Source organism: Euwallacea similis, chromosome 22 (assembly GCF_039881205.1).
Source record: "Euwallacea similis isolate ESF13 chromosome 22, ESF131.1, whole genome shotgun sequence".
Taxonomy (NCBI): Eukaryota; Metazoa; Arthropoda; class Insecta; order Coleoptera; family Curculionidae; genus Euwallacea; species Euwallacea similis.
In genome coordinates this window covers 427,015-445,117 of record NC_089630.1, presented here as the reverse complement: position 1 = coordinate 445,117, position 18,103 = coordinate 427,015, and the positions used below count along the sequence as shown (strand labels likewise).

The 18,103-nt window shown below is 43.0% G+C and overlaps 1 protein-coding gene across 4 annotated transcripts in view; it reads left to right on the top strand.

Moving 5' to 3' along the window:
* Ten-m (teneurin transmembrane protein Ten-m) overlaps window positions 1–18,103 on the top strand; it is an 80,066-nt gene that overhangs the window by 55,066 nt on the left and 6,897 nt on the right. The window contains exons 4-16 of one of the 4 annotated variants that reach the window (XM_066401226.1): window positions 9,637–9,813; window positions 10,746–11,054; window positions 12,997–13,158; window positions 13,963–14,148; window positions 14,528–14,805; window positions 14,863–15,079; window positions 15,517–15,711; window positions 15,802–16,011; window positions 16,068–16,403; window positions 16,459–16,666; window positions 16,990–17,016; window positions 17,198–17,610; window positions 17,663–18,052. In XM_066401226.1, the coding sequence (XP_066257323.1) occupies window positions 9,637–9,813; window positions 10,746–11,054; window positions 12,997–13,158; window positions 13,963–14,148; window positions 14,528–14,805; window positions 14,863–15,079; window positions 15,517–15,711; window positions 15,802–16,011; window positions 16,068–16,403; window positions 16,459–16,666; window positions 16,990–17,016; window positions 17,198–17,610; window positions 17,663–18,052 (3,108 nt within the window). Of the gene's footprint in view, window positions 1–9,636; window positions 9,814–10,745; window positions 11,055–12,996; window positions 14,149–14,527; window positions 14,806–14,862; window positions 15,080–15,516; window positions 15,712–15,801; window positions 16,012–16,067; window positions 16,404–16,458; window positions 16,667–16,989; window positions 17,017–17,197; window positions 17,611–17,662; window positions 18,053–18,103 lie in introns of all 4 variants that reach the window. The other 3 variants (XM_066401224.1, XM_066401227.1, XM_066401225.1) reach the window with 3 other exon arrangements.

Sequence of the window (18,103 nt, the reverse complement as noted above, 5' to 3'; positions counted from 1 at the left end):
TATTGTTTTTTGCCACAAAGGGGTCCAGAGGAAGATGTCCTGAATGAGGAAGTTCTTTTTCTTTTGCACCATTTCTTGGAACGGGCAGCAACACGATTCAGAAGCAGCTCAGTTATTGGCAAAATGAATATCTTAAGAAATCCACTTTTGGGACGAAAACTTCCCTCACTCACGCATGAAACAAAATACTACATTGGCTGAGCTGATTTTTCTTCACCTTTTCGCTGTTCAAACTGCTCCAATAACCACTTTCTTTCCATCATGAGAAATGCCATCACTTTCTCCTTATTTTCAGCTCCCAAAACTGATTATCATTGCGTGAAATGCATCAATTTTCACCTTAAAAACTCGATCAAAAACCCCCACCTTTCTCTCCCAAAAAATCGTCTTTTTTTATTAATTCACCTCACTTTTCGGCTGATAAATCTAGTCACAGTGCGTTTTATTATAGAGAAACGTGGCAGTTTCAGAGCCCTCCTCCTAATTCCCATTTCTCCCATATAGAATCTCAACAATGAGCGACTCACCCTTCCTTCTTAGGAGGAATAAATGCATTTTACAGCCTAAGTGAAGTAAGTGATTGATTACTAGGTATAGAGACCTATTAATTGAGAATCCTTGAATAAAAGATCCCGGTAATGAATGACTGGTAATACCATTGAGGGAGTATAATTGAATGCCTGTCCCTATATTGCAAAGGGGAGCGGAAAATATCTTTTGTGCTGTAGTACTTTACAAGTTAATGAATTGATAATAAAAACTGTGTTGTTGTTGTTTTGCTTGCATTGAAGAACGCGATTTTCAGACTTTTACACCCTGTATCTCATAAACGATACTTTTTTATTATTGCAAATAAATCAACAACTAGACTGCTACAAGAACAACATTCTACACCACTGTGATTTTGTTCAGTATTAAATATTAAACAGCTGCAAGAACGTACTTTCAATAATAAAAAAAACCAAAAATGTTTAACTCTACATAAAGGTATGCCACGCCACTGTCTTTTCTTGAAATACTATTTCTAAGCCACCTTGATTTGACAAGGAACAGTGATTGGATTGCTTTATTTGACATTGACATCGCGAACATTTAATCCGACCATCTTGTTTTGAAAAAAACAAAAGAACTGTGCCACGTTGCCAGTCACTGAGCATTTACCTATTTTAACACTTTCAGCACTGGGGAACTGGAGAAAAATGGGTTTTTTCAAGTCACACAAGGCATCTGGAAGCGACTAATTAGGCAGAACAGGAAATGTGGCCAAAAGATATGGAGACTATCTGCCACCCATGCACATGATTTCGCCGGTAAACATACAATTCCAGAATACTTTGTATTATTGTGATGATGATGACACCAGTCCCATTTAGCTGCTGCGTTCCTTTAATTATAGAGGCGTGGTTTGATGATCTCTCGCTAAAAGCTTCAGGTGCTTACTGAAGAGAGCTTTACTCCCACAAGGGTTTCAATACAATATGGGGAGTAATATCAGGATTTCGGGTTATGGCTCAATATCGGCGAAGTCAATACATGCCCGGGCCTATACTTAAACCGTGAAATAACACGAGGGTTAATGCGCAATATCACACTCCCTTAACCATAGGGGTGTACTTATTATGATTTACTGACACCCTTTCGGTGTTGCGACCCTGATTTTGTAAACTTATTTATGGTGGAATTAAAAAAAAAGCGCCTTCTCTGGAAATAAATAATAATACGAATCAGGCCATTAATCTTTGGTACACTATATAATTATTACAATAAATATTCAACGAGGTTAACACTGCCAACAAAGGAGATGGTCGAAATAAATAACTCCAACCGTTCAACCATGGGCATTCGAAAACGGCTGCTAAACGAAATTTACATTCCGAGGAAAACAGTTTTGAAAATTGTATAACTCAAGAGAAAAATATTCTACATCACTGTGATTTTGGCCTCATTCATTATTTATCAGCCATTCAATCCATGGCAACTGTAGGAACCGATTTTGTTCTAACGATTCCACATGTTTAAGAAGGATATCAACATTCTTTTCCTGGGTAAGAAATACCTTCGCCTGGCCAAAATACATACTATACACGTGGTGGTGCTATCGCGTGAAAGGGGGTGATATTACAAAACGCGACCGCAGTCTCGGATGGCCGGAAAGACATCCAGATAGAGGCTTCGGATTCCCGATAAGAAAGAGGGGCCCGATCGGCCAAGAAATATGGCGGAAACGCGGGTTTCTGTGTCGTAGGGCACACGCAATGGCATGGCCCTACTCGCGATAAATTAGAGGGTCGGGAATGCCTTTGATACCCCCTCTTTGAGATGTGTGTGTTCGGATCGAATTTTTCCGAATGCGGCCGGCTTTTATGGGGATTCTTTCGGTTTTTCTACTAGATATACGTCAAGGATTTCGGGGAGGGTTTGATTGATGTGTGAGACTGCTGCGGTATAGCCGAAATGACCTAAATATCTCTATACAATCAATTCTAGCTTTTGGTAAATTGATAAAATCATCACTGCACAACTCTGATTCCGTGTTCTGTCCACATTGGCGGATGCGCCACACATCATTTGAGACTCTCAATTATCTCCATCCATACCATCAACTTCTCAGAACTTTATGGCCACAAGGATATTTTCTGCCCGAGATGGTGGATGCGCCCCGCTTAGCTCCACACATAATTTTATCCCTTTTGTCTCGGCCTGATTAGAAATCTGCTCGATGCAGTGATGGCAATTGATCACAATGGAGCTTTGTATGAAAAGCGCCGACTAACCGTCGAAAATTCGAGGTGAAAACAAACGGGGAATTAATTTGTCGGCGAATTATAATCAAACGGGTCGGCAGAACGCGTGATTGCGCCAAGCCGGAGTGTTATTGCGATGCTAATGAGAAATTTAATTACTGATCGAAAATATAAAGCCGGTGGCGTGATTGCACGTGCAAAACGCAGACAATAAACTAGGCGGAAAATCCGCACAAAATGGTGAAGGAGTATAATAGACAAACTACGCCTCTGTTGAGGCACAAGTGCATTTTATGCAAATTAGGTTTGTCCCGCATATTAAGTAGGCTCGGCATATTGTAGGTAGTTGATCAGTATTCACATTTATATTGGTAGTACCACCTCATCATTATGAGGTGTGCCAGCCTTTACGTTCAAGTCCGCATTGTTTTTGTTGTCTAACCTTGCTCACTCTGTATGTGGCCACAAACCCATGTTAATGGATCGCAATTGACTTGGGTGGGCATACAGTCAGACATCGGTATTGTTTAAGCCCTTAACATCCTTTTGTCTGCGGTAGTAAGTAAACGCTAAAAAGCAGCTGTTTCTTCAAAAATTATCTCTATGGGGCAAAAAAATCAGGGTTACATAGATTTTAATTAATCAAAAATTTCGGGGAGAATTTGCTCGGGCCTAATTTAAAAGTGTTTTTAAGGTGGAAGGGTCCGGACGTGTTTTTCGGAAGGGTGGCGCTCCATCAATCACCTCTTTGTTCCCTAATATCTAGTGCGATCGGTCACTTCACATTGAATTCTTCCTGATGCGAAATAAGAATTTAGTGGATTTTTTGCCGACGAAACTATCCGAGTGCGACAAATCACAATACGGAGTTTTTGTATTCAAATATACTCTGCTCGAGTTGGCTCTCGAAACAATAAAAACCAAATTGAAGGCAAAGTTTATGATCAGCGTCGTAAATCAAGCGAAACCGACCGCAAACATAAGTGTAATTCGAATTTTATTGTCTTCTCCTCTTGGTTTTATATGCACGCCTATTAATTTCTTTTGTCGGTTAACTAGAACCGTCGCCATCCAACCATGGACCCGGTACTCTTCAGGACAATCGACATTACTTGTAGTCAGCCCTAAGAGCGCGACCCTTGTAGCTACCCTTAAAGTACACATTTGTTATTCCGCCGTTTCTATCTCACCTCTGAAGTCCCCATTTTCGTACGTTCAATGCATCAAGTCAGTCAAGTAAAAATTCCAGTCATCCCTAAAATATTAATTAATTTAAACTCCCCCTGTGTCGAAAATTAGTCTGAGACGGCCCTGAGTTGTGATGTCAGATCGAAAGTAAACGTGGCAACATCAGGGAACACAATTATTAAAAATTTATAATAAATGTCACCTGTCACAATGGAAACAAAAGTGAAATGCGGCGTTGCCGTTTGCAATTTCCCTTTTGAAAAAATTGCCATTTTTTTTATGGCAGGGCAAAGTCTTTTCCCATTCTGAAACCAAGCTGGCTACGGGTCTGTTTATTGACCTTACATTAATCGAATTTCACGGCAAAATCATGCGGTAATATTGATGTATTAATGGTAAACTTACCAGACAGTCAGGTTCGATGGCTTGCTCGTTATTTTGGATTCCCTGGAAATCAATCCCCTGGTAAAGTTACCCAGTGTGTTAATAATTTAGCCCTTAGAGCCATAGCAGTTTCCTGCCTTTGAAACTGATTGGGAGCCGAATGAACCACAAGTTTTTGTTTACTTTGAAGGTTCTATGGGTCAGATTTTTCACGTGCTGATTAAGTTTATCAGGGGGATAGTTCGGGCGGTGAACGAGCGTGACGAGGCTCTTTGTCCAATTTTACACTCTCTTGCCACCGACTTCAGCAATTGGCCCTAAGATTCGCGTCTGCAGGTACCTCCAGAATGAAGTTGCGAATATTAAATGGGCCCTAAGGGCTTGTTTCACACCCCTTGCTAGGTGTTTCATATTCTTGCAAATCCTTTAAGACTAATCAGATTTTCATGCATTTCCGGCTATGATTTATTGGTGCCAATTGGCGTCGCAAAGGCAGACCATAGTTACCATTTGCGAACTGTTAAAGCGGAAAGGGGTAAATTACCTGTTCATACCCAAAACTGGGGCAGCTTTGTGAGTGCACGGCAAAATTCGTTCGACGAGATATTTTTGACTTTGGACACAATCGAATCTCTTTGGCATTGAAACTTCGACTGGGGTGAAGAGTTATGAATCAGACCGTAAAGCATTTTATTGCCTTATACCCTCATAAAGTGGTCCACAAGTGTTCCTGGAACCCCACACACTAACTACCACCATTAGAGCATTAGGAGAAATATAGGGTCTATCCTTTTCCCGGGCAAATCCGGCTCTGTAGAGTGCAGCTTTGGCGTTAAGGAGATTATCGAAATAACAATAAAGCAACCTTTTAGCTCGAGAGCAACAATAAATAACATTTGTAAGAGGGTCCCATATTATACGCCATCATAAGGCCCCGAAAATTCCATTTCTGAGATGGATGCATTGTGCGTATTAGCATTTGGGGACATGTTGCACCTGGTCAAGGAATTTGACACGATTCCATGCAATCTTTTCTCAAGAGTCAGTCATTGAGAAATTTGGTAATCGTGTGTGCAAGAGGGGCCCCATCTGAGAATGTGGAGTGTCTAGGCATTAAGCTCCAAGACAAATGATAGCAGGTCATAGAACTAAAGCTTTATGGCGCTTTTATGAAGTCATAATACTTGAGGCTATTAAAAGCTTTAATAAATAATAAGAGCTCTGAAGCAGATAAAGTCGTTTCGTGTAACGTGTTGTTATTACTACACAAGAGCAGAAACGTTTTTTAATGTATTAACGCTCTGGATAGAGCCGCCAGGACATAATATTCCAAATTCTCTGTTGGACTCTCCTTGACCACATTTTACGTTCGTCTTTATGATCTATAAACAAAACTGATATTTTTTAACGATCCCTTTCCTCAGCATCGAAAACTCGTAAAAAGTAAACCCTACAAAGTGCTGTTAGAAAACGTTTTATAGAGGGGCAATTTAGAGTAACTGTATTTTAAAAAACTGACTTTGAGGCCCTTGTTTGCGGGTCCGAGATTGGGTTTATGGGTCTTATTGGCGAAATTTTTGGGTCTATTGGGTCAATAAAAAAATGGCCAATTAGGGCAGTTGGAATGTGTTGTCGAAAGCGGGGTAGTACGATTTAATTGGGCCGCACTGAGAAGATCAAAGATTCCGTTTTTGATCATGAAGTTGCTCTAAAAAACTGTCTATTGGTTAATCAAGGTTGATAAGATAATCGAGCTGTTGGCCGCCAAATTGTCAAGGTTTCCGTCAAGTCTCATTCTCCACGGCTTTTCTTCTACAGGGTTACCTAACCAGATCGGTCTACATGAATTAAAAATTCCTACAGTTTTCGTTTCGGGTATTTTGGCTTCTTCAGACTTCCTTGTTTACTTTCAGGTCACTTAGAAACCCCAGAAACTTCCATTTATATTATTTCAGGGTAATCACGATTACAAACGCAGTTTTTGGCCGAGAACAACCTCGCCCAGAAAGTTTAATTTATACATGAGCTTTTACTTATTTAACAAGTGCTTTTGATTGTGTGAGAAGGGGAGGCTAAATTTCCCTTGCGACCCCCTAAATCCGGCTCTGTCCTGAGGGATGCCCTTTGGGCTCAAGACGGTCGTGCCCCCGATCACCTATTTTTAGGGCCTAAGCAGGCGATATTCTCTATATTTTCGTATTATTAATTTACATCCTTCAAGAGCAACAGTTTTCCTTCTGCAATAATGTTTCTGAGACATTAAGGTATTCGTACAGGAAGGTCATGAAACGTCACTGTCTTGTTCAAATGCAATACCCTATACATTTTCGGAAGAGATTGTAAGCACTCCTTTGGGTTTATTCCTATGCTGGAGCACTTATCATTGCTTCAGAAGATAATTTTTCAAATTTCCCCGGTGAAGAAAATTCTCCCCCAGAAAGTTCAACTTTTATCGGTGAGCTTTTGCTGACTTAACGAAAGCGTTTGACTGTGTGAAAAGGGGGATCCGAATTTCCCTTGCACCCCTCAATCCGGCTCTGTCCTAGGGGATGCCCTTTCGACTCAAGACGGCCGTGCCCCCGATTACCGATTTTTAGGGCCTAAACAGACGACGATCGTGGGACGCTTTCGGCTTTGGGTTAGATTCTTCTTCGGCTCTCGGCAGTATCATGATATCGCCGTACGCGTACGGACCTCTTCAGAGGCCCGGCGAAGAGAACGACTCGTACAACGAACGATACGCGCTTTACGATCGGTACGAGCACTTCGATGGCACCCAGGAACGACCTCCTCAATACTCACCTCCAGGAGAATACAGCGAAGCTGGACACCAGCAGTTTTCTCCATGTAATGTCCCCTTGATGGAAATTTTCTTTTTTTAGTGTTAAATTGTGTTTGTTCAGTGTTGATAGTGAACGAAAATTGGGGGTTGGGGGAGGTGATTTAGGGGTAAATTTGAGGTAGTGCTCGTTGTTTGCGGATACTCTTCTGGATTGAGGTAGCGGGAAGAGGTTTCTAGTGGAAGAAGTGAGGGAACTTGGGTTTGTTAGAAACATCTGTCTTTGATTTAAACTCTGAGCATTATCTAAAGTGGATTCCCATGCTTTTTTCCCCTTGAGTGATAACTCCAAATAGAGAAAACAAGATCGTAATTCGTTCTTTGTTAGGAAGAGAGATTAATGGGTTCTTTAATTAGACTGCGTTCGTTACAGCCGATTGTATATTGAATATCCCCACAGATGGACGACTGTAAAAGGAGGCAATAGCCGTTTATAAACAATACATCATCAGCCATCCCGATAAAAAATTAGATTAATTTTTAATTACCAGAGAAGGGGGTCAAATGTGAAGAAAATCGTTCTAAGAAGCGAGATAATTGATGCTATTATTAGTGCCGAAGTCAAACCACTATTTATTAGTACGATCTAAAATGATCCTTATTTGGGGGCCGCAATTACGCACCAAGGGAACCTTGAGGGAACCTACACGATTCGGTTAACACAAATTTCCATGGAACCAAACCGTTGATAATGCGAGTTTCCGCTCAATATTGCGATTAGCGGCTTTCAACAAAATAAATATTTATGCCTAAATGTTATGTCGCAGACATTGTTCCAGGCAGCTGGACCGTCTGGAACAAGAAGCTTTTAAGTGTTCTAATTTAGAAATCTATTCCTGGACAACATCGATTGGAAATATTGCTCGTAACAACAAATCGAAATTGGATTACGTAGTTTTTGTTATTTTTAGGTTCCCTGGTAATTGGGATTTTTCAGAATCACACTAAACAAAGAAAAACGGTATTTGTATAGATACCAATTATGTATGGATTATCATTTCGAAAGCGGCATCGCCGTTATTAGATTCCTCGAGATATAATAAATCCGAAAGAATGCGTGGTACCATTGGGAAACCTTAAAGGTTAATTAAAAATCTTAAAACTAAATTTATCTCCATGGCAGGATCTAGATCTCATCCGATATACTTCATGAACATAAATTTAAATTCATGGGATATCAGTTACACTCAAGTATTCAGGCACTTTACTAGAAGATCGATATTAATAGAAAATGGATCTGTATGCTGGATTGGGATTGTGAACAGTTCGGTTTCTGTGGATGGAATCACGGAGCTCAGAATTGAACTTTCTAGGGTCTTCAAGAAATAACTGGAGGGAAGGCAATGCCTGCACATGAGACTCACTTGTGGGTGTGGACAAAAGAACGGCAAAATGCTTTTAAAAAAAGCTCGAAGTTTGCCGGCAATTTTTAAATGTCAGAATTCCGGGATTTCTTAGTGGGACACCCTGTATGGTTTTTGAATTTTCCGTTGCTCTACTCAAGGAGGACAATTTTTATTTGATTAATTTTGGGGGTTTTGAAGAAATGTCCTCTTTTAGAAGCAATTAGAGACGCCGAAGTGAGCTCACATTGCATGAGCGCATGACAAACTATCTGATTTCTGGAAAAATAAGGCCCTACAGTTGCGTCCAAATTGAACGTCTCATTCAGCCCTTATCATCCGTCATCATTCACGCCACTGAGTTTGGGGAAAATCTTCAATTAACAGTTAAAATTTTACTCCTTCCAAAATAGCTCTTTTTTCTCAGTGTGGCGAGCGACACTTCCAGCCTTCTACACCCAAAGCTCAATCCAGATTTCCCTGGATCGCGACTCTTCCCTGGATTCCCCGCCATTAAAACGTGTCCTCTCTAATTTTAAGGATCTATTTTGGAACTGGAAATGATGTACGAGCGAGTTGTCGTTTATTAACGGCGCTATCTGTATTTATGCAACTGGATTTAATGGTTGTTACCCGATGGTGTGGAACTTTAAAAAATAAATACTCGTGGTATTAGACAGGGAGAGGCTTTCGTTTATTGTTTATGGCACTTTCCGGGCCCACTTATCCAGAGGAAATTATCGTTTATGGCTTTTTCCGAGAGGGAGATAATGTGGATCTATAGCGATTTCGTTCGGAGAGGTGAAAACCATGTAGGAGACCCAATAGAGGAAGTCAATTTACTAAATTTATAAACAATACTTGAGCAGCGCAGATAGGCAAACAAACACATTTCTTGAGGTTAACCGAGGGCAAGTTTCAAGAACAAGAATAACAAATGTTGCGTGGCATCATCCGAACCTCTCATCCAACATTGCACAAAGGCATTTTTGTTTAACTACCGAAAAGCGCTGATTAATCTCTCGTTTTTTTACACCTAAAAGCAATTTGCCACGCGTTTCGTTTGATCAATCCCAGAGATGTTATCACCTCATGGAAATTTGAATAGCAGTTTTTCGAATTTACATTTCGTTTTCAGGTTGTCTGCTAGACAGCGCTCCGCGTCCCCCTGATGTGCCCCCCAGGAACCCCACAATGAGCAGGTTGAATGGACGACTGGCCTCGGCCCCCCCGCAGGACCCCAACCAGGATTTCGAACCCTCGTGTCTAGTCCGGACCCCTTCGGGGAACGTGTATATACCCAGTGGAACCTTAAGTAAGTCACGTATAATTAGGAGGAACCCAACAGTCGGTTGGGCAGAGATTTCTTGCCTGCTGTTGAAGTTATTAAGAATTTTACCTTCGTCATGATGGACGTTTTTCTGGGCCCTTTCGTGAATTCCTCCAGCCCACCATATGGTGGTGGTAATTAGGCATATGGGAACCTATTGTTTCGTAATTAGGTACTTGTCGTTTTGCATCTGATGCGTGATGAAAAACGTAATGAAGAGCGAGATATCTGGTCCGCCTCCCTTTATCTCTAATTCCTCGAATAGTGGTCTTGTTTACCCTGCTAATCTTAACATAATATTTTCCTGCCCAAGAGCGATCCTTTGTCCTTAGCAAATTCGGTTATCGCAGCCCTTAAATATTTGCTTAGGGCAGAGGTGGTTTGCCCACGGCCCAGAGCTTTACCTATGACATTGTTATAGGAATTTTAAGTTGTCTGCTAATGGGGGCTATGGTGGTTAAATAGGAAGTGTGAACTGTGCATAATAGACCTTCCGAAAATGGGCAAACCCCCAAGTTCCTTATCCATAGGGGTCAAGTTCATGCATTCCCAATTGCGCAATTAAGACACCAAATTCCCAATATTTAACAAGCAATCTTATCGGCATCGAGAGTGACCGATGGCGTTTTGCATTGCAGCATAAACGAAACCCACGAGAATCGCCATTACATGTGGTGGGTATTGAAACTGTAATTGCAAACATTACAAAACAATACATTCCATATGGCCATGGTAAGTATGGCGGAACCTGTTTTGGTCTCGTTATTAGAGATCTCCGAAAGGTCCATTACGGAACGTGTGAAGACGTAGGCAGATAATGGGCCCAGACGCGATAGCTATAATGGCCGTGTTATGAGATATTGAAAATTGAGATTGCAACAATTCAGATTCTCCATTAACAATCATTTTGATTGCAGATCATTCGAAAAACCAAGTGATCGACTACAAGCCGAATTCGTCGTGCAGCAGTCCCTCCAAAGACTTCAAGAACTCGACCCTGCCTGGAGGTGGGATGCCCGGATCGAATAGTCTGCCATATGGAGCGCAAATTCCCGTTTTACCCGTCCGGAACAACCTAAGGAGGCCCAATTCCAGTCACTTTCCTCCGGCTGCCTCCAGGTTCCATTTCAGGAAAGGCCTGGCTTCCAGGTGCACCTGGAAGTGCACTGCGATCGCCTGTATAGTCCTATGTGTGGTTTTGACTGCTGCTTTGTCCTATATTTCTGGTAAGTAAGAACTGAACGATCCATTAAGGGGGTCAACGAAAAAGCGGTGTTTCGCAAACGCGGTCATTTGTTACGGGCCCAGGCCTATTTATTTCACCGCGTGATGCCGCCACCTACGTCTAAACAGATTGAAATAAAAGGATAAGGCCTAAAATAGAACTGTCCGAAAACGAAGCTTATGTGGGGCAATCTTTAGGTAGAAGAAAATAATGGTTTCTTGTCGTTAAAGGGATTTTGCGATGGAATAGGAAATGGCAACACCGCGTTACACTTTTGTTTTTGAAGATGCACGTCAAGGTTTGACAAAGGTGTCTGATGTGTGGAGAGACAATGTTGCCCGATTGAACAAAAAGTCTTGAGGTTTGCGTGTACTTGTTTGACAGCAAAGAGCTTAAAGATCCATTCCGCATTATTTGCTTCCATAAAGACAAAAAAGGCGATTTGTTCCCATAATCTTTGTTTGTGTAACCCCGTATCGAGTGCCAACATCTGGCGCCTATTACACATTGCCTTTGTACAGTACCACATTTTGCTACTTGTTCTCGTACGATACCATCAGAAACCCATTAACCGCCCTAAAAGGTTCATCCTTTCCGCCCAGGAAGTCCCAGCACGAGGGGTCGTAATTTGTCCGCAGAAAAAACGAATTAAACTTCTTTCTTGTTCCATTTATCGGTCATGGTAACATAATATCATTGCGCCGGGAAAAAATCAAGTGGAAATCATTTGTAACGTTAGTTTTTTTCATGGAGAAGGGTCCTCTTCATTGTGTTTTCGCCCATTTTTCGGATGAGCTTTTACCTGACCTAGAACAGCTGTTCGAGCATATGGTTATTGAGCCACCACGTTTCGGCAATAAATAAGGTGGATGTCACAACTTTTTGCTTTGCTGGTCCTGCCCAGGACTAATGAAGGGAAATTGTTGTAATAGTTCGCCTCACATGGATACATGGAATTTGAAGAATGTTGTAGGGGATTTATGAGACTTTAAAATAGATTTAAACAGGACCCGATTCGGGAAGGCCGAGTGATATTTCTCAAAAAAAAAAAAAAAAACTCAAAATCTATCTAATGGCATCAATCATGCTGCAAAAGCACAATAATTGTCGGAAATTCGCGTCTAAAAAAGCAGTTTCATGCTAAATATTTGCAATTTTACCATAGTGCACTCAATATTTAGCTCAGTTGCCGGCGTCTAAGAAGTCCTAGTTGAGGACTTAAATATCTCGGGAACGGCAGCAGCTCTAAAGTCGAGTTTTGCGGCTCTGAAAAGGGGAGAAAACGCACATCTTTAGTGATATTAAAAAACTTAAATCCATTTTCCCTAAAAATATTTAAATCTTTTTCAGAAAGTGCAATTTACTACATTCTTCTCCTGGTGGGTCCTTCGCATACAAAATATTACTGTATCAAATAACCAGAACTGAGAAATATTCTAATTTTATAAATATTTCATAATATCCTAGAATGGCTATAAACCAAAGCTTTAACCGCATATCCTTCGCTACCATAACATATCAATTTCAGCGGAAGTTAGTGATAACACAATTTCACCACTATTACGCGTGAATACTCATTGTTATAACGTACTGGCAGTACCGGCCTTATGAGAGAGTCAAGTTGGGCGATGGCCCAGGGCGGGGGACATTCTTGAGGGGTGGTTTTTCTTGGGGGAATGAGGCGTTCATTAGAATTTTCGCCCAGGACTCTAAATTTGCTAAAGCCGCCCCTGCATACAGAGCGACAATTTAAAAATTTTCAACAGTAGCGGGACAAATAATATTTTTTTAAAACATTTTTGAATCACGGAGAAGGGTCAACGCACTACTTCTGACCCCTTTTCTCGATGCTCCTGAAATAATTAGAGAGATCTTTGACACGATCTTTGTCATTCCTCATATGTATCCATTGCACGATATGACGACTCCATGTTCTTTTTCAGCGTCTAGTATCCTCAACTGGTCATATCAGAGCACGAAACCATGCTCGGTCCTCGTGGGCGACAACACCCAAATCATTCCAGCTTCCAAAACCGCCCCATCGGAGACCAACCACTCCACGTCGAGCAGGCCGAAGACGCCCCCCTCATCGTCGTCCTCCGGAGGTAAATCTAGATACCCTCCTTACTTCCGCAAACGTAGAGAAGTTAGTCCACCGCATGCAGTGTTTTTTCCAAGCAACACTTCTATGTCTGAGCATGTAGGTAGTGTGCATGTTAGTACTGTGGGGCCTGAGGGTTCTTCTTTGTCGCATGAGAGTGATGAGACCACTACTGAGAGTGTTATTTCGACGACTAATAATATTGGTCCCTACACCTCCTCTTTATCCACTGATGAAGCGCTAGAAGAAGATTCTGTGCCTTCACTTCCTCTGTCAACTTCTGCGCCTTCAACTACCACTGAGGCCGACTTAGAAAGTTTGTATGGAGAGCTGTTTGAAGCAAAATCTTCAAATGAGGAAGAAAATAAGTCTGAGGAACTTCAAAGAGACTCTCCGATATTCGTTTATGAGTTCAGTAATGAGGAAACTAAAGCGAAGCTTCCGGAAACCTCCAAAGAACTCACTGACGTCAACTTGGTAGCTCCTCCTCAGCCGGACAACTTTGCGGCCAAAAACCTGGTTTTACAGCAACTTAACTCCACGCCTCCCTCAGTAAAAGTCTTCGAAATTCCTCCCTCCTCCTCTAAACATGTTCAAGTAAACGTAACAATATCCACGGATCCTCAGAACCCTTTTTCCACCTCTTCGGTCTATGTGCTTTCGGTTTCAGTGCCCACCGACGGGCACGAACCCTCTGTTAACTTAAACACAAATGAGGGCGCTTTTAAGGCTAACTCGCAACAGCATCAGCAGGGTGGGGCTTGTGAGTGCGAGTGTCCATGTTTAGAGGAGTCTCACGAACTTTTAGATGGGAATACTTCGGAGTATTATGACTATGAGGGGTTGTTTGCCTCTAAGGAGTACCGAGGGCGCAAGAAGGGAGGATTGAGCACCACCGAGGCGGGTTTGACTACTGAGGAGATGTGGACGAGTACTAATTGTCCGGAGGTTACCACGAAGTTGCCTCCGCCTCCCACCATTCTTATTTTGGAAGGTAAATGCATGAATTTTTGGGCAAATCAAAATACGGTGGTCCAATGACCACTTTGATTTGACCAGCAGTTTTCAAGTGTTCAATTCAAACGCATACATGTCGGAATCATTTGTGACCTATAACGGCATTTTATCATCATCGTGATCATCCTCTCCATAGGTACCATCATTAATAACACCCATAAAGCCTTTCATTTCGCCAATATGTCATTAACTCAGGTGGCGCTCCTTATCTGATGCACGCTCTAAGCGATCCCATCGGTTTTGTTATTGCTTGACTAACTGCATTTGCCAATGAATTACTGTGTATAGAAGATTTGGGTAATCTGCATGATTTGTTTAGTTTTTAAGAGCCATTTAACATGAGGGTATTGATTTAGGTGCCCGCACATTTCCCGTACAATCATTTCCCCCCGATGGGACTACGTTTGCGCAGACTTCTCTGGGGCAGAGATTGACCAAGGAAATCCCCCCTTATGGTTATTGGAACATGCAGTTCTATCATCCTCAAGCTGCGTACGTGAAATTTGAGTACAGCATACCTAGAGGGGCCAGCATAGGCGTTTACGCCAGACGGAACGCTCTGCCCACTCACACTCACTATGACATTTTAGAGGTCTTGAGCGGATTCAAAGCGAGAACTACCAGAGCTTCTCACGTGAGCTTCAGCTAGAATCAGCCATGGCAGAAATTGTTCACGGGTATCACATTTCAGTCTATAGTGAAAAAAGAGGTCACACACTACATGGAACAAGGCCACTGGTTCCTCTCGCTGTACAACGACGACGGAGACCCTCAGGAGATTACCATGGAGGCTGAAGTTGCGGACGACATGACCCACAACTGCCCCAACGGCTGCAGCGGCAAGGGGGAGTGTCTCATGGGGCATTGCCAGTGCAATCCTGGATTTGGAGGGGACGATTGCAGTGAAAGTGAGTCTGGAAGGGCACGATTTGACACACTTGAATGCCGATTTCTCTACTAACCTTGCGTGCAGTGCAACCACTGTAAGATAGACGTAGAAACCAGTGGCGTAACAGATCGATGTGGATAATTTAAAAAATTTATTTATTTTTGGACTGCGTGGCTGATACGCCCCTGGTTTTCAAACACCAAAAACGCGACTTTTCCTTTACAAAACTGACAAATGAAGCCACTGTCTTTGGCAGAAAACAGTACCTTCGGTTTTGCCCCACCCTGTATATTCATTAATATCTCTAATTCATGTTCCGGACGCTCATTAAAAATCCGGGATAGTTCTGAACTAAAGTCCAAAATCTCCAAGATCCTGATGCTTGTAGCATCTTCTGGATATTTTAACCCACATTTCTTGTCTGGCATGTCAAATCTATGTTTTCTCTACGCACAGGCGTGTGTCCAGTATTATGCAGCCAACGCGGCGAGTACATCAATGGAGAATGCCAGTGCAATCCAGGCTGGAAAGGCAAAGAATGCCAGCTGCGGCATGATGAATGCGAAGTGCCCGATTGTAACGGGCATGGGCATTGTGCTAACGGCAAATGCAACTGCATCCGGGGGTACAAGGGGAAATTTTGCGAGGAGGGTAAGACCCTCCCCTGTCACTAACCTTTGTGCATGACTACTGAACGACTTAGGCTGGATTGAGACTTAAATGTGCATTTGGTTTCTATAGCTGATTGCCCTCATCCAACATGCTCGAGCCACGGGTACTGCCTGGAAGGGTCCTGTATCTGCAAAAAGGGGTGGAAAGGGGCCGACTGTTCTCAAATGGACAAAGAAGCACTGCAGTGCTTGCCGGATTGCTCGGGGCACGGTTCCTTCGATCTGGAGTCGCAGACCTGTACTTGCGAACCTCGCTGGTCCGGCGAGGACTGCTCCAAAGGTAGCCCCCGTGTCACGTCCGAGAAAAACAAAGTTAAAAATCAATTTCTGCAACAGAGCTGTGCGATCTGGATTGCGGAAATCATGGGCATTGCGTCTCTGAAGCTTGCCACTGCGATCCCGGATGGGCAGGAGAATTCTGCAACCTCAAGCAGTGTGATCCACGTTGCAACGAACACGGACAGTGCAAAAACGGAACTTGTCTTTGCGTCACCGGATGGAATGGGAAACATTGCACCATAGAAGGGTGTCCCAACAGCTGCTCCGCCCATGGACAGTGCAGGTTTAACGGAGATGGGATGTGGGAGTGCAGGTGCGACAATGGATGGGACGGGCCTGATTGCAGCTTGCTGCTGGAGCAGAACTGCAATGACGGAAGGGATAACGATAAAGGTAGGGTAATGCGGTTTTGTTAAGAGTTAGGGGTTGAAGCTGATCGATGGTTTAGATGGACTGTCCGACTGCGAGGATCCGGAGTGTTGCGCCAATGCCGCCTGCAAAAGCAGCCAGCTTTGCGTGTCTTCTCCTAAGCCCATAGACATTCTCCTGAGAAAGCAACCGCCCGCCATTACGGCCTCGTTTTTCGAAAGAATGAAGTTTCTGATTGATGAGGGTAGTCTGCAGAACTACGCCCGGCAGGAGACTTTCAATGAAAGGTATAGGCAATCAACTATTACTCCGATTGAACCTCTAATGTTATATGTTTCCTCTTGTTGCAAAACAACTTGTTATATAGACGCATTGTTGTGCCCCAGTCGAAAACACACCTCCTTTTGTCGTAACTTCTGTTGTTACCATACTCTCTCTCTCTCTCAACCCTTGTGTTTATTTCTACCCCACAATCAAAGTTTATTCACCGGCAAAAAGCACTCAAACCTGCAGATTTCTGAAACATCGATCAATCCTAGTTTTGTTTGGGATATATACTGAAAAAATAGGACTAATTGAATGAAATTTCTTTCCCCTTTATGCTGCTCAGTGTCTTTTGGAACCACTTCAATGCGAGGTAAATATAAAGGGAAGAAGCACGGTAGACGACTCTCGTAGTTAGGACAAATCTGTTTTGTGTTATTGTGTATTTTCATTTCAACCCACTGTGTTTGTGACGTTTTCAGTTGGCTTATACTGTATTAAGATCATAGGGAGCTCCATTGGAGACATGAACTCACTCTTAAAATTTTGTACAGTCGCTCTGCAGTGGTCCGGGGGCGCGTCATGACCCAAATGGGCATCGGCCTGATGGGCGTCCGCGTAAGCACCAGCACCCCCTTGGAGGGATTCACCCTCACACGAGACGACGGCTGGTTCGACTTGTTGGTGAACGGCGGCGGGGCTGTTACATTGCAGTTTGGAAGATCCCCGTTCAGGCCCCAAAGTCACATAGTGTTCGTGCCGTGGAACGAAGTAGTGATAATCGATAACGTGATAATGACACTGGGAGAAGAGAAAGCAATAGCCTCAGTGCCGCAGCCCTGCACCACGCACGATTACGATACCATGAAGCCGGTGGTTTTGGCCACGTGGAAGCATGGTTTTCAGGGGGCCTGCCCGGATAAAAGCGCCATTTTGGCGGAGTCGCAGGTCATCCAAGAGAGCTTAGGTAGGTACACCGCAATAGCAAACTACCGCACAGTTTTTAATGCTCTTCTAAGGTATCCCCGGAACTGGCCTCCATTTGGTCTACCACAGCTCCCGTGCCGCTGGGTATCTGTCCACAATCCAGCTTCAGCTCACTCCAGACGTAATTCCGGCCACTCTAAAGCTCATTCACTTGCGCATCACCATTGAAGGGATTCTCTTCGAGAAAGTGTTCGAAGCGGACCCAGTGATCAAGTTCACTTACGCGTGGAACAGACTGAACGTCTATAGGCAAAGGGTATATGGAGTGACTACTGCAATAGTGAAGGTGGGCTATCAGTACAGCGACTGCAAAGATGTGATTTGGGATGTGCAAACCACCAAGTTGAGCGGCCACGACATGAGCATTTCGGATGTTGGAGGGTGGAACCTGGATATTCATCATAGATATAATTTCCATGAAGGTACATGATTTAATGGTAGCTTTATTATTATCTACGAGAAAGAGCTTGGAA